The 15,483-nt window shown below is 35.8% G+C and overlaps 1 protein-coding gene across 3 annotated transcripts in view; it reads left to right on the forward strand.

Moving 5' to 3' along the window:
• Positions 1 to 15,483, forward strand: part of LOC150106811 (nucleoprotein TPR-like) — an 826,699-nt gene that overhangs the window by 48,612 nt on the left and 762,604 nt on the right. For all 3 annotated transcript variants that reach the window (XM_090393327.1, XM_090393328.1, XM_090393329.1), the window contains exon 3: positions 13,340 to 13,413. In XM_090393327.1, coding sequence (XP_090249453.1) covers positions 13,340 to 13,413 — 74 coding nt within the window. The remainder of the gene's footprint in view (positions 1 to 13,339; positions 13,414 to 15,483) is intronic.

A 15,483-nucleotide genomic window follows, 5' to 3' on the forward strand; every position in this document is an offset into this window, starting at 1 on the left:
GCAAACAGTAAATGAGGATGAAGCAGGAAGCTATACTTTCTCCTAAAGTCCTACTGGTGCCCCCTAGTGGGCAATGTTGGTATTTTTGGACAATTGGGCTGAGGTCTTCTGATGTAGGTTTCCCAAATTTGAGGCAGTCTCATGCAGCCAAATTTGTTGAGGTTTGGATTGTTTCTTAGGGCTGAGGCTGATTCCACGAAAAGCCTTTCGTACTTGTATTTACTACGGTGAATTATCGTGGCTTTCTTCCGCTGTATTCTATGGCGGTTATCCAGAGCATGGTCTGCAAGACCAGAGTGGCTGTATTGGTGGAACTGGATGTCCTTGTGTTCTGTAATTCTGATATTTCAGAATTACAGTAATGTGGTTTGATTTTTAACCATTTTTCATTTTTCTACTATTACATATACTGCTGCCTAAGAGCATCAATTTATACATTACAGAGTAGCTTTGTTGGCATTGCAGAATATGCCAGGCTCATTTTAGATTACCAACAATGATAACAACAGCAACAAAAAAAATACAACATGCGCACACACAATGGATTTGGTTAATCAGGCCACATTGGGAATAGTATAATTTGGCCTAATTAAGAGGCTGCCCCAATTACACGAAGTTGCATGTAAAGAGTTTAAAAGGCATATACATATGATAAAGCATAAGTTTGGACAAGTTTTTCATTTATTGATAGCAAAAATTACTGACTTAAAGATAAACAGTTTGCTTTAATTTAAGTAAACTATTTGCCATAAAAATAATTTCATTTATAAATGTATTCAACATGCATGCAGTTTTTAGTATTTAATTGTGTTCTAGGAATTGATCGAGCATAACATGTTTATTTTTATTTATTTATTTATTTAGATTGAATACATTTAAACAAAATCAGCACATGTATCTAGTGCAGATATAGTACTTCATTGCCTTCCTGCATGGAATAGTCGTAATCCAGGAGTAAACATTCTGACATCTTAAGTTCAGGCATATCATCCTTATTGCTTTTGTGTTCTTGTCATGTCCTCTGATGTTCTGCTGCAAATAGCTCCAATAGTTCCTCAAAAATCTTCATTTTCATTAGACTACCATCAATGGATGCAAACTCTTCATAGTTTCTGATGTGGTTTACTTCTAATGGAATGCCATTTTCAGTATCAGTGATATCTGGCATATCCATGATTGAAATAACTAAATTTAACTTATCTGCTTGCCTTCCTTAGCAGTTGTCAGGAACCAGTAAAATGTTTCTTGATTACCCCTGTAATTTCAGATATCCATGCATTTACTCTGAACTGGAGTATATCTTGTGTACTGCCAAACTTTTGTTTTGGTGCAGTATGACCATTGTAGTCTTTGTGCCAATAAAACATAAACCAAACCGAACTGGCCAACCCTCAATTCTAATCCCTTTAAAGTAGCATTCTTCAACCCTTTTTTCACCTGCGTACTGGGGAAAATAGGAGAAATATTTCGTGGACTGGCTGACCGCTAAGACAGAAACATAAACCAATGTAGATAGTATTTTATTTATTAAATCCAATGTTATAAAATTACGATTTTTAGCTAGTGCAACATTTGCTGCTGCTTAGAGGTTAGAAAATCTGATATACATGGCTGGAGCATAAAGACATTTTTGGTGGACCGCCAGGAAATTTCCGCAGACCAGTGCTGGTCCGCAGACCACAGGTTGAAGAACAAGGCTTTAAACATTGAGGTCTGGTTTTTTTTTTAATAACTTTCATTTAACAGTTTCTGACATATTTGAATAGTATAACAGTGTTATATGAACCATTGCTTTCTTTGATCCAAAGAGAGTAGCATGTGTATAATGCAAGAACCATCTGATGGGACATGATAAAATATTCCCGTGTCATCAGCACTAAATTTTTGAAGCAAGATTACACTCCAGCTAGTGGTTACTGGCTGGCCTCATTCAAGAACAGCATTATGTCCCAAACAAATAAATTATTATATTCTCAGACCAATTGACTAGAACATACACATGCATGCGGTGTTCCTCTGGGATCCATTATAACATCCACCCTCTTCCTTTTTTACATGGTATATTTTGATTTAACAAGGTTCAAATGGCACTTATTTTTAAGATTTCTGTTTGTATTCAGTTCTGTTAAAAAAGATGTTTCCATTATAATTATCATTTCCTAGAATGGTACATATGTAATTAAATTTGAATTATTGAAAATGGTAGCTACACTCCTGATCAACTTTGGAATGCAGATGAGACTAGCCTTTTTTGGAAAAAAAAATGCCAAGTAGAACTTATAGTGAAATCACAACAAAGAGTTGGTGGCTTTAAAGCATCTAAGGATCGTGTGATTCTATTATTTTACAGGAATGCTTCAGGGATCGTATATTAAAACCATCATCAAATTCCTGCCATGTACCCTCAAGGGGAGTACAGGATGTGATAGTACTTGATAGTACTACATGAAAAATTTACATCATTACTAACTTCCTATCTACAATTTTCTTCCAAATCAGTCTGTTACTTATCAAGACTCCAACATTATCAGATCTTATATTTCTATGATCTAAGGCACTTTGTACCGTATCAATCCACCTATATCTGGGTCGTTTTTCTGCAAACCTGACAGAGAACACTTGTTTGGCTAATCTTTCCTTGCCCATTTCTGTTAGTGACCATACCACCTGAGATTAGCTCTGTTAACGCATTCCTGGATGCTGACAATGTCAAGTTCTTTCCTAATAGCCTCGTTTTTAATATGATATCGCCATTGATGCCATCTGTTCATGCCTCTAATCTTTCTCAGGATTCTCATATCTGCGGTCTTTAGTCAAGTGTTTTACTCCTGACCCAGCACTCAGATCCATAAGTTAAAACTGGTTTCAACATTGTCTTGTATACAGCTAATTTAGTGTTCTGACTAATTTCATTCTTATTCCTTATGAATTTATTCAATTGACTTCCTACCATACCAGCTTTGTTGATTCTGTTGTCTATTTCTATATTTAATTTACCATCTTCACTAAAAATCGTGCCTAAGAGCTGAAATGTTTTAGTTATTCCACAGGTTCTCCATTCACAATGCACTTGACATTTTTAGTGATGCTGCCTATTGTCTTTGTCTTTTTATTGTGGACCTTCATACCATATTATTACAACAGTTATTCGATTTAGTTAGGAAATCTTGTAGACTTGTAAGAGATTTATTTAGGAGAATAACATTTGTCAGGAATATTTGTATGCTTTCTTCTTTTCCTTCACTGCCTCTTTAACTTCCTGTGTCCACCATGAAGTTCTGATTTTTCTATCCTTGCAGACAACCTCATCACATGCCTCTCTGGCTGAATCAATCAGGGTTTTCTTCAAGGTTTACCACTGAATCTCCAAGGTTTGGTTCCTGTTCTCAAACTTACATTTTATCTTCAATAATCTTTGTGTATTTTAGTCTACAGTTCACATTTGAGAGCTGCTCAACTTTTATTCGCTTTAAAACTTTCTTACATGTTATTCTTTTGAAATTCAATTTTATCCTGCTCAAGACTAAATAGTGATCACTTCCAATTTCAAATCCTCTGTACACTGGTGTCCTACACCAGGGAGAAAACATCACTATTATTCCTGTCTCTTCTCTCCATGTGAATTTGTGCACATTTTTATGTTGGAACATGGTGTTAGTAATAACCAGTCCATGTCCTTAGCAGAAATCTAACAGGTATTTGCCATTATTATTAGCTTTGCTCTTTTCTCCAAATTTTCCCAAAATATATTTGTATGTCTGACAATCACTTCCTACTCTGCTATTTAGATCCCCAATAAGGACCAACTTTTCCTTTTTCATTGTGTTAGTTGCATTCTCTAAAACCTCAAAAAATTCCTCTCCTTCTACCTTAGTAGAACTTTCTGTGGGACTAGCACAAATAAGTCTCATTGTCCAGTTTCCCATTCTGTTATTTGCCCATATCACTCTACTTGAGACCGCCTGCCATTCAAGAAGATTAGCCTCGTATTTAGTGTTGAGTATTATGGCTACTCCTTCTTTTCATTGATTGTCATTACCTGGATATAACATTTTGTATTTATTGCTCAGAAAGATCTCACCAGTTTTTGTCTTTTTTGTTTCAGTCACCTTTATTATGTTGATCTGGTACTTATCTAATTCCTCAGTTGGCTCCATTTCCTTGCCATTCAGGCTTCTTATGTTGATAATACTGATCTTCAACTCTGGTGATGTTGAGTTCGGGTGTGTTTTCAGATTTGTTCCAGTAGCTGACTTTTCGCTGTTCGCTCTGGTTTCCTGGCGAAAACAACGGGGGCCTTGTTTAATCGGGCAACGCTCCAGCCGGCATGAAATTTTGTCATGTTGTACCATCATTTTGTATTTTGGTTTAAGCCAGTAAGAATACAATTTATTCGGCTACATCCCAAATTGTCAGCCCATCCTCGTTCGTTCAGTATCAAGGGAGATACCCAACAGGGTGCACCGCGAGAAGGTGAGGATTGGACATTAAGTCAGAAGCCCTGATCGGTTCTCCACATTCCTTTAAAGGCTATGTGGAGGTCTCCTTTCAGTTATACATTTTTGACCCTTAAGCACCCCTATATATTAAAACCATTACTCATTAATCAATCCTAAGACTGTGGGCAATGAAAAGTATGGATTTTATCATTTTACCAGTTCACTGGAAGGCAAACAAAAAAAGTTTGGGTTACAAAAGAAATTTTTAATGAATGGTTCCATCAATGTTTTGTTCCATAAGTTAAATGCCATTTGGTGGAAAAAAATCTGGACTTCAAATTTTTATTGATTATAGACAGTGTGCCTGTCCATCTGTTTTAGAACACCCAAATGTGGAATTTTGTTTTCTGCCAACTAATACAACATCCTTAATACAACCACTAGACTGGGGTGTGATCGCTAGCTTCAAAAGAGATACCTTCAATCCAATAGATTTTGGATAAATTAGATAAGGATAATTTAATGACAGTTATTGATGTGCAGAAGAAATTTTCTATTTTACATTGCATCAAACACTTGTTAAGTTGGCATAATCAGAATTGAAACCATCAACTCTAAATACATGCTGGAAAGCTACTTGGCCAGAATGTGTGAAAAAGAAAAACATTGTACCTTTGCATACAACTGAACATCTCAATATCATCAGATTAGCACATGCAGTTGGAAGGGAAGAATTTGATGGTTTTTACGTCTGCAGATGTTGAAGAATTGATGGTTGACAAGGCTGTTAGTGATGACGAAATAATAGAAGCTGTCCTTGAGAATCTTAATAAAAAGAAAAAAAGTGATGATGAAGAGATTCCACTCATTGCAGGATTACTTAAAGAAGGGCTTCAAATGGCTAGTAAATTGCGAAGTCATTTTCTTACACATGATCCAAATACTGAATGAGGTGAACAGTCTAAATGTGAATTGAAGTCATGTATGATGCAATATGAAGAATTATACAAAGATCTAGTAGAGACAGGATTTCAACGATTAATTACAGAGTTCATGGTAAAAAAAAAATCAACTTTCAGACTTATTAGAAATTAGTGCTAATTTAGTTCCTTTTACTGAAGAAAACGTTTTGCCATTACAGTACGAACTGGACGGCCAAAGTGTTTCTAATGATGGAAGTAATTTAATTCCAGTCTCACACAAAAGAATGTGGATATTGTCAGAAAATGACGGCGAATAAAATTTAACTAATAACCATATGTACAGGTGTATTTGGGCCTTTTTGAATTCTTGTTTTATTAGTGACACACTATTTTCTTTAAGAAAGTGTTTAAAGTATATACATATGTATATACTTTAAATAAGTATTTTAATTTAAAAAAAATTCCATTAAAATTAAATAGTTTTATTCAATGATTTTTATATTTTGTTTGAAAATAACTTATTGTTCGTATCGGGTTTTCACATCTGGAACCATTCTTCTATTTTTTCATACGCACTATTCTTTTTTTTTTACATGGTTTTCATTTACGCAGTTTTTTTATATCCATAATCAAACCAGGAAAAGACTTCCAATGAAATTAGCAAATACAGTCCAATCAGTCTCATAAATGTTGTTGGTAAGGTACTAGAAAAACTTCTGACAAACCGAATAATGCATTTTGTCTACTCAAGAGACCTATTAAGTAGCAATCAATATGCATTTAGACCTCAATCTAGCAGTAGACACAATTATGGAGGTTAAAGAATTCACAGAAGACAGTCTACAGCAAAAGAAATACGTGCTACTGATTTCACTCAGTGTACAAGGAGCCTTCAATGCTTCATGGTGCCCAGCCATAATTAATCAATTAATATTTCAAATGTCCAAAAAACCTACTCCACCTTACAAAAAAATTAATTTACAGCCAGAAGAGAAACCATGACATTAAAAACCACAGCTGTAACGAAAGAAGTCCAACGAGGCTGTCCTCAAGATTCCTGTTGTGGACCATGTTTCTGGAACTTCAAGTACAACTTACTATATAGACTTTCTTTCACTACTGAAACAAAAGTCACAGCTTTTGCTGATGATGCAATGATAATGATTCAGGGATGCGACGGTTTACAGTTAGAAGTAACATCCAACGAAGAACTCTAAAATTGTAGAGTGGCACTTGAGGTCTGTGCGGTTAGCCAAGTGGCTATGCGCTTCGCAACCATATGCCTGGGAAAGGAGTGCCTTGGGTTCAATTTCTGTTGCTGATGTGAGGAGCTTAGGATCTTTCTCAGACATAGCCAAGTTAGCCTGTCTTGGGCATGGACTGCAGGGTTTTTCTCCCCAGTTTATCTGGGGTGTTTCATCCTGCAAGCAGGCAAACCGGCCTTGAGAGCTCAGTGCCTCTACAGACATGGGAGGCATAGGGCTAACCCCTTATCCTTGTGTATGGTTGCACTTAAATGAATAGAAAAAACCCTTGACACCGCAAGGTAAAAGAGAGAAGAAGTGGCATGTGAGAAGAAAGTTACCTTCCATAGTACCAAATGTAAAGTGATCCACATCGCACGGAAAAAATAAAAACAACCTGTAACAATCTTCCTAAACTGGGAAGTTCTCGAGCTATCCAGTGTACCTAGGAGTAACAATAGATGAAAAATTTACCTTCAACAAGCACATCTCATATGTTGCCAAAAAAAGCTTACAAATAGTAAACCCTCTAGCTAAGTTGATAAGGATAAAGTGGGGAATTAGTTCAATGAGTGTTGAAAACTATATACTGGAGCTATACTACCATTGATATCTTTTGCTGCACCTGCCTGGAAACACACTAAAATCAAAGGAAAACCAACAAAAGTTAAACAGAGCTCAACACTTTATAGCCATACGAAATAATTAAGGGATACAAGACAATATTTTTTATTATTATTTTGTGACACCTCCGAGGAGTCCAAAGACTCATCGAAGGAGGGAACCTACTCTACAAATCTCCATCCTCCACCACTTAATTCACGAATTACACCAGCAGCATCTACTGCCCACCACCAGTAGTATTTTTTTTTTGTCTGTAAATTGCTTGTGTTCTTAAGGCCGATTTGTCTGTATGCTGGATGAAAAATCAAAGTTTTCGCAAGGAAAAACCCTGCTATCTCCATATGAGATCGGCTAACTCGCCTTCAATTGAAAAAAAAAACATATAAAGATTCCTCCCATCACAACAAGAATCAAACAGGCCTTTTTCCATTTGAATCGTGCAACGTACCATCGGAAAAAATCATCCAATTGGAGATCAGAATCGAACTTATAGTGGACGACCTGACATTAAAAATTACAGACGCCAAGTTCACTGACCTATGCAGGCGACCATGAAATCTTATCTGGCAGTGGCGGGATATCTTTCTAAGCTCTTTGTGTATTGCTGGTCTAACACTGTCTGTCTGAAAATGCAAGAATTTTCTCTTATATATGAAGTCACTTATGGAAGAAATAACTGAAATTCCAATATTGATTCACGTTGCTATGAACATCTGCTTCATTACAGTAGGTGGCCTCACTCAGCAAAGAAAACATATATTAAGGAGAAGAAAAGCTTTGAAAGTGACAGTTTCCTTATATATATTGACAAAAGCAAAACTGAAGAGAATGTTAGTTCTTTTTTCATTGCATACGAGGGTGATCTGAAAGGTTCTCAGCCTAACAATGAAAAAACGAATTTATAATTTCAAAATTATTTTTATTTTTCAACATAATCTCCCTTAAGACTAATACATTTATTCCAGTGCCATTTTCCTGGTCTTGTAGTGATTCTCAGTATGATCTGCAAATTACCCCTCTACAGCTGCAATCACCTCTTGATTTGAAGAAAAACGCTGACCATCGAATAAGAGTTTTAGTTTTGAGAAGAGATAGAAGTCAGAGGGAGCCAAATCTGAGAAATAGGGTAGATGTTCCAACAATTGATAGTGCATATCTCTTAATTTTCCCATTGCCAAAACACCTTTGTGGGCAGGTGCATTATCCTGATGAAAGATTATTTATTTTTTCCAGTAAACCAGGTCTTTTCTCATGAATTTTTTCATCTAATCTGGTTAAAAATCGGAATAATATTCCCAGGTTATTGTTTTACCCTGTTCTAGATAATTAATGAACAAAATGCCTTCAGCATCCCAAAACACAGATGCCATGACCTTTCCTGCTGATGGAACCGACTTTTTCTTTGGCGCTGAACAACCGGCTTTTGTCCACTGTTTTGACCGCTGTCAAAACAGTGGGCTCATCCATAGTAATAAATCGATGCACAAAATCAATTTTATTCTTGTTAAAACGCTCCAAGCACTGTTCAGAGATTTTCATGCGAGTGCGTTTTTAATCTACTGTGAGCAAGCATGGCACCAATCTTGCACAAAGGTTTCGTTTGCAATTCTTCATGCAAAATATATCCTACACATTCTTTTGAAATGCCTATAGATGATCCACGTGTAGATAGACGGTCACGTTTAAACTTGGCAGTCCATTTCTTAATTGTCGAAAATGAAGGAGAAGTGTCCGTTTAACTACAAGATACTCAATTTTATCCATTTTAAGGGATACAGACAACACTTTTGCTTCAGACAGCTGTATAAAACAAACTACTTGATAGAATGACTTGCAATTTTACATGGATGCTTATAACAGATGTATCAACTTAGAAAAAAAAAACTTTCTGATAGTATTGCCATCTATTTTATAGAAATAACAGAGGCCGAGGACTTTTCACACCACCCTCGTATTGCAGATAGTCTATTATACAAGAACACTGCTATAGACTGCATCCTCTCTGTTTCAACAGCCAAGCAGAACAACTTGCTATCGTTCATTCGCGTACATATCTCCGAAATTTAGAACTCAACACCTCTCATCAAAAGACAGCAGCTGTTTACGGTGACAATAGAAGCACTGTAGATGGCATACAAAATCAGAAGAACTATATAGTGCTAATAGAACAGACAAGAAATCTAGTTTTGAATCTCACTCTAGAGAGATGGGAAATCAAGTTCTGCTGGGTGAAGGTGCATACTGGGGTAGCAGGAAATGAGAAAGAGTGGATCAGCTGGCTAAAGAAGTGGCTAGAAACAAGTTACAAAGTACTCAAAATCTGTTATAAAAACACTTGGAGAAGAAATAAGCCTGAACTTGTGGGAAGAAGATTGGAAAACATCAAAAAATGGATCAACAACAAAAGAATTTTTAACAGGTATCAGAAGCAGACTCCAGCTGAAATTAGTAGTGTTTAGCCACTCTATTAATGGGACATGGAAAATTAAGACATTACCTACACAAATTCGTTATCCTGGAATCGCCATCATGCATTTGTTGTCCACACCTTCAACAGACTGTTGATCACATACCTTATGACTGTGAACTGCTGGACTTCATCCAGATGCCTCTAATACAACACATAATCACTTCTGGAGACAAGTGGTCATTGTCAAAATAGAGACTTATTGTTATTACGTGATACCTCCAAGGACTCATCGAGGGAGGGCACCTACTCTACAACTCTCCATCTCTACTAACTACACAAACCGCCTCATCCACACCAGCGCCATATACTGCCAACTACCACCACTAGTATTTTTACAGACAATCGCAACCATCCATGCCTACGGCAGGATTCGAACCTGCAGCTTTTTGGCTGGAGAGTGGATACTAACAACTTGGCCAACCAGGCTGGCCTTATCCAAAAGTATTACTCAGAATTAATAATTTTGCCAATAGGATCAACTTCTAGTCATTGTAATGTAACATAAATTACTGATATTGTGTGAATTATATAGTGTAAATATATGTAATAAAAATATAAATATTAAAATGGATGTGAAGGTCAGAATACATACATATAGATGTAAGAATATAAATGTAAATTTGAATACTGATATATAAATATAAATTTTAATCAGTACTTGGAAGCTACATATAATATATGCATTGTATGCAGTGGAGCATGCAGGAAATAAATTACCTCCTGGTAGGGTTACTATTGTGTTTGATTTGAAAACACATACCGAAGGAGCATAAATAAAGAATAAATAAACAAACATACACACGAGAAAAAAAATTCACATTTTAAAATCTGTTTCAAGTTTTTTCCTCCTTGTGAAGTCTCCTCTCCCCTCTCCCTGTTAGTATCTCAAGGTCCATTATGAAAGCAGTTCATCATAAGTATAATCTACTCATGGATGATTTTATCTTTAGAGGAATCTTTTCTTTAGAGAAATCACACATTTTATATTTTATTTGTTGATAATTTAATCTGTGAGAGACATAATCATTCTTAATAACTGAAGAAATTATATTTTTCTGAATGTAATTCTTTTCAGTTCTGATATGTCTTATAATAATACTATACACTTTGGCTGTTACAAATTCTAAACATTCTTGCTCTAATTTAAAGAAGCCTTAGATAATTTTATTTGCTGTTTTACCAGATAGTCTTTTCAATGAATCATATGTAGATAACAAATACATATTATGTAATATCTCAAGATTGAACAAAGTTTTGCTTTTCTTCTTGCTATGTGTATTCAATATTTTACTTATTCTCCATCCCCTTCTCCCATTTTTTCACTTTCAATATCTAATCACCTGTTTTTAGAACTGAAATTTTATTTATGTATATCCTTTCTTTTAGGCTTGCACGGTGATCCAAATGCATTTTGAAAATTATGGAGACAACTACCGTGTTTGAATAAAAACTTTAATTTAATATAACTAAAATCTACAATTCGACGTTTCGACCTTTATGTCAAGGTCATCTTCTGGAGCATAAAAATATACACAGGAACAAGCTATACTACAATCAAACTGGTTCGTTAAAGACATTGACCAACCGCTACAACAATTGTTGGCCTGACCTCTGGTGAAAAAAAAAAAAAAAAAAAAAAAATTAAACATAAAAAATTGTATATCAACACTAGAGTCCTATTATTTGTGTTGTCTACCATATACATATATTAATATCATTCCAGCCAGTTGGAGTGGAATAGTTTCTAATACTAGCGGATTGGCTAGAGTCCTGACTTATGTTGAATCGTTCATATTAGGTAGGCTGAATGTGTGCCATCCAGATCCTTGGAATTTTCATGCCATCTTTGTTATTGATATTTGGGTGGTTTAATCAGGATTTCGCAGGATTCCTTAAATTTTCTTTCGTACCAGGTTTTTGTGTGGTGTAGGGAGCAGGTGCTTTTCCAGTTGATTTGGTGTAAGGTGTGAAGTGCGTGGTCTGAGAGGCCTGCTTCACCATAATGGTTATATTTAATGTGTCTAATGTGTTCTTTCTTGCGTATAGGGATTGTCCGTCCTGTTTCACCAATGTACGGTAAGTTACAGGTGCAGCGGATGCAATAGACTCCAGGATGTGCTAATGGGAGGAGAGAGGATCCTTAGAGGAGCTGAATATGGTTTTAAGTTTAGTGGGTGGTTTAAAGGTGGCATTGAGGTTATAATTTTGTAGGATTCTGTTGATTTTTTCTGATAACCCTTTAATGTATGGAATGGCTATGGTTTTACTATAATCTAGATTCGTTTTTGTTGTAGTTTTATAGAGTATTTTATTGACAGTATTTTTGTTATAGCCATTATTTATGAATATGTCACTAATGATTTTTAGTTCTTGTTTCAGGGCTTGCTGGTTAGAGCAAATAGTTGTGGCTCTGTTTTTAAAGATGTTAATGACTCCATATTTTTGTGATGGGTGGTGGTATGAATTCGCATGTATGTATTGGCCAGTGTGTGTCGGTTTTCGGTAGACCGTGAAGAATAGACTGCCTGAAGGAAGACGTGTAACTAGTGTGTCTAGGAACGGGAGTGAATTTTGGTTTTCGATTTCGATGGTAAATTGTATGCGTTCGTGTTGTTTGTTTAGGTGGCTGAGGAATGTGTTTAGCGTTTGTCGCCCGTGCGGCCAGATCGCGAACACGTCGTCAACGTATCTGAGCAAGACTGTCGGTCGTAGCGTGGCGGAATCAAGAGCCCTTTGCTCAAAGGTTTCCATGTAGAAGTTAGCGATTGGGGGGGGGGGGGGATAGTGGTGAGCCCATGGCTGTACCTTCTTTTTGTAGGTAGAATTTGTTTTTCCACACGAAGTAACCGGGCTTTAGTACGTGGGCAAAGAGGGCCGTAATGTCGGGCGGAAATTTGTTCTGTAGTAGGAGAATTGTGTCATTGATGGGGACATTAGTGAAAAGGGCAGAAACGTCAAAACTGACTAATAAGTTGTCTTTGTCGAGTGTTATGTTTTTGATTTTGTTTATAAAGTGTTGTGTGTTTTTTATGTAGGAGGGGGGAATGACCTACCAACTCCTTGAGTGTTGCCGCTAATTTCTTGGCTAGGTGGTAATTGGGACTGTCTATTCCTTCCACAATTGGTCGAAGGGGCACATTTTGTTTGTGTATTTTCGGAACCCCATATAATCTGGGGGAGGGGTGAGTGTAGTGGGGTTTGAGTTTTTTAACCGTGTCTGGTATCATCATCATTCTTGTATATTGGGTCTAATGCCTGTTGGTGTCTGATGATTTCTTCACTATTCTTTGCATTTCTATGGCAATGACTCAAATCCTTTAAACACTTTCCACACCACTCTTTCACATCATCTACCCACTCTCGCCTTGGTCATCCTGCTCAGTTTATACTGCCCATTCTTAACCAGGCATCAAGCATGTTTTATGTATATAGTTATTGTAAAATATCTTCAAAAGTGAAGTTTTAATTAGAATAAAAGCAGTCTGGTAATATGTCCATTTTGTCATTTCCAGAAATTTAAGGTGTGGTTATTGTTGTTTTCCACAGAAAAGTTTTTGTAGATATCTTTTAGAATATTTTTTCGGATAATTTTTTAAATAATGATTCTGGTGAAATATAATATTACTTTTCTTATTTCAGAAGAAAAGTCGGAAAGTAATCATCAGCAGTTAAAAGAAGTTCAGAAAGCACATGAGGAGACTCTGTTAGAACTGGTAGGTTTGCTACTATTTTGACAGTGCTGTTGTGGTTAAAAGCAGACACTACTAAAGTATAACAACAAAGTGTAATGGCAATGGAGCTGCCCTACAAGGCTAATTAAGTAATTTGAAATTACAAAATAAAATTTATTTTAAAAAGAATACTGACTATAAACATTTTTATTTATTTATTTTTATGTGACTTACTCGTGAAAGGTTATAAGCCTGTAGTACATCAGACTTTGAGTGGACTAAGGATTTTTTAAAAAAAAAATTAATTTTATACTTTTTTTTGCATTTTCATTGATTTTTTTTATGTGGCACAGAAACCCTGCTAGAGACCAAACAGTGAACTTTTTTCCTAAGCCACTTCAGGCCTCCAGCAAGAGGGATGGTTGTCTCACACTGGGCTATGAAATTCATCTCCTTCCACTAGGATAATCACAAACATGTCTATAGGGATTTGAACCTGTAGCCTGTTGGTCAAAGAGCAGATACACTAACTACTTCAAAATATAGTTGCATAGGGTTCTATTTTAGTACTTAACTTATGGTGGGATTCAGAATGGTATAGGATTGAAAATGATGCAGAAGCAAAGAGCTAAGATATGCACACAGATATGATATGACCAAATGTGACAAGCCAGAAACATTAATGCTGCTCACCTGTCATGTATACTCTAGTTGTTTTGTTTTTAGCTTTTTTATATATTCAAAACTTAATGTTTTATTTATTATATTATTGCCATTTCATATTTCTAATCTGCATAAATTCATCCCTTTTTGGTTTCTTCATATTACATACTATTTTTAGTATTATACTAAGTTTTTGGTTTTATCATGAATTCAGTACTAAAAAAAAAAAATCCTTAGTAACTAAATTTTGAAGTACCTGTGAAATGGTGAATCATCTTTCCTTTCAGAAATATGTTTAGTCAGTTTTCTCAGATTGAAAAAGAAAATACTGATTAAAATTTAACATCATCATCATCAAATTCCTGCCATGTACCCTCAAGGGGTGGACAGGATATGATAGTACTACATGAAAAAAATTACATCATTATTAATTTCCTATCTACAATTTTCCTCCAAATCAGTCTGTTACTTGTCAACACTCCAACATTATCAGATCTTATATTTCTATCGTCTAAAGCACTTTGTACCATATCAATCCACCTATATCTCGGTCTTCCTCTGGTTCGTTTTCCTCCCAAACTGGCAGAGAACACTTGTTTTGCTAATCTTTCCTCGCCCATTCTGTTTAAGTGACCATACCACCTGAGATTAGCTCTGCTAATGCATTCCTGGATGCTGACAATGTCAAGTTCTTTCCTAATATTCTCGTTTTTAATATGATATTGCCATTGCTGCCATCTGTTCACGCCTATAATCTTTCTCAGGACTCTCATATCTTTGGTCTCCAGTCTTTGGTCAAGTGTTTTACTTCTGACCCAGCTTTCAGATCCATAAGTTAAAACTGGTTTGAACACTGTCTTGTATACAGCTAATTTAGTGTTCCGACTAATTTCTCTCTTATTCCATATGAATTTATTCAATTGACTTCCCAACCATACCAGCTTTGCTGATTCTGTTGTCTATTTCTATATTTAATTTCTCACCTTCAGTAAAAATCGTGCCTAAATAGCTGAAATGTTTTACTTGTTCCACAAGTTCCCCATTCACAACACAGTTGACATTTTCAATGATTCTGCCTATTTTCATTGTCTTTGTCTTTTTTATTGCTGACCTTCATACCATATCTATTACAATAGCTATTCAATTTAGTCAGAGAATCTTGCAGACTTGTAGCAGATTTATTTAGAAGTATAACATCATCCGCATAAAGCAAAGAGCTGACATTAACATCTCCAATTTTGATATCATGTTTAATACCATTTTCCTTCATAATGTGATCCATATAGATAATGAATAACAGAGGGGATAATGTACATCCTTGTCTGACACCAGATTTAACATTAAACCATCTTCCTGTACTTCCTTCAATTTTAACTGCTGACTTACAACTCAAATAAAGACTAAGTATTGCTTGATATAATGCCCCATTGACACCATATAACTGCAGCG

The sequence above is a fragment of the Typopeltis vanoorti genome, chromosome 5 (genome assembly GCF_054136105.1).
Source record: "Typopeltis vanoorti isolate ZY-2024b chromosome 5, IOZ_Tvanoo_1.0, whole genome shotgun sequence".
NCBI lineage: Eukaryota > Metazoa > Arthropoda > Arachnida > Uropygi > Thelyphonidae > Typopeltis > Typopeltis vanoorti.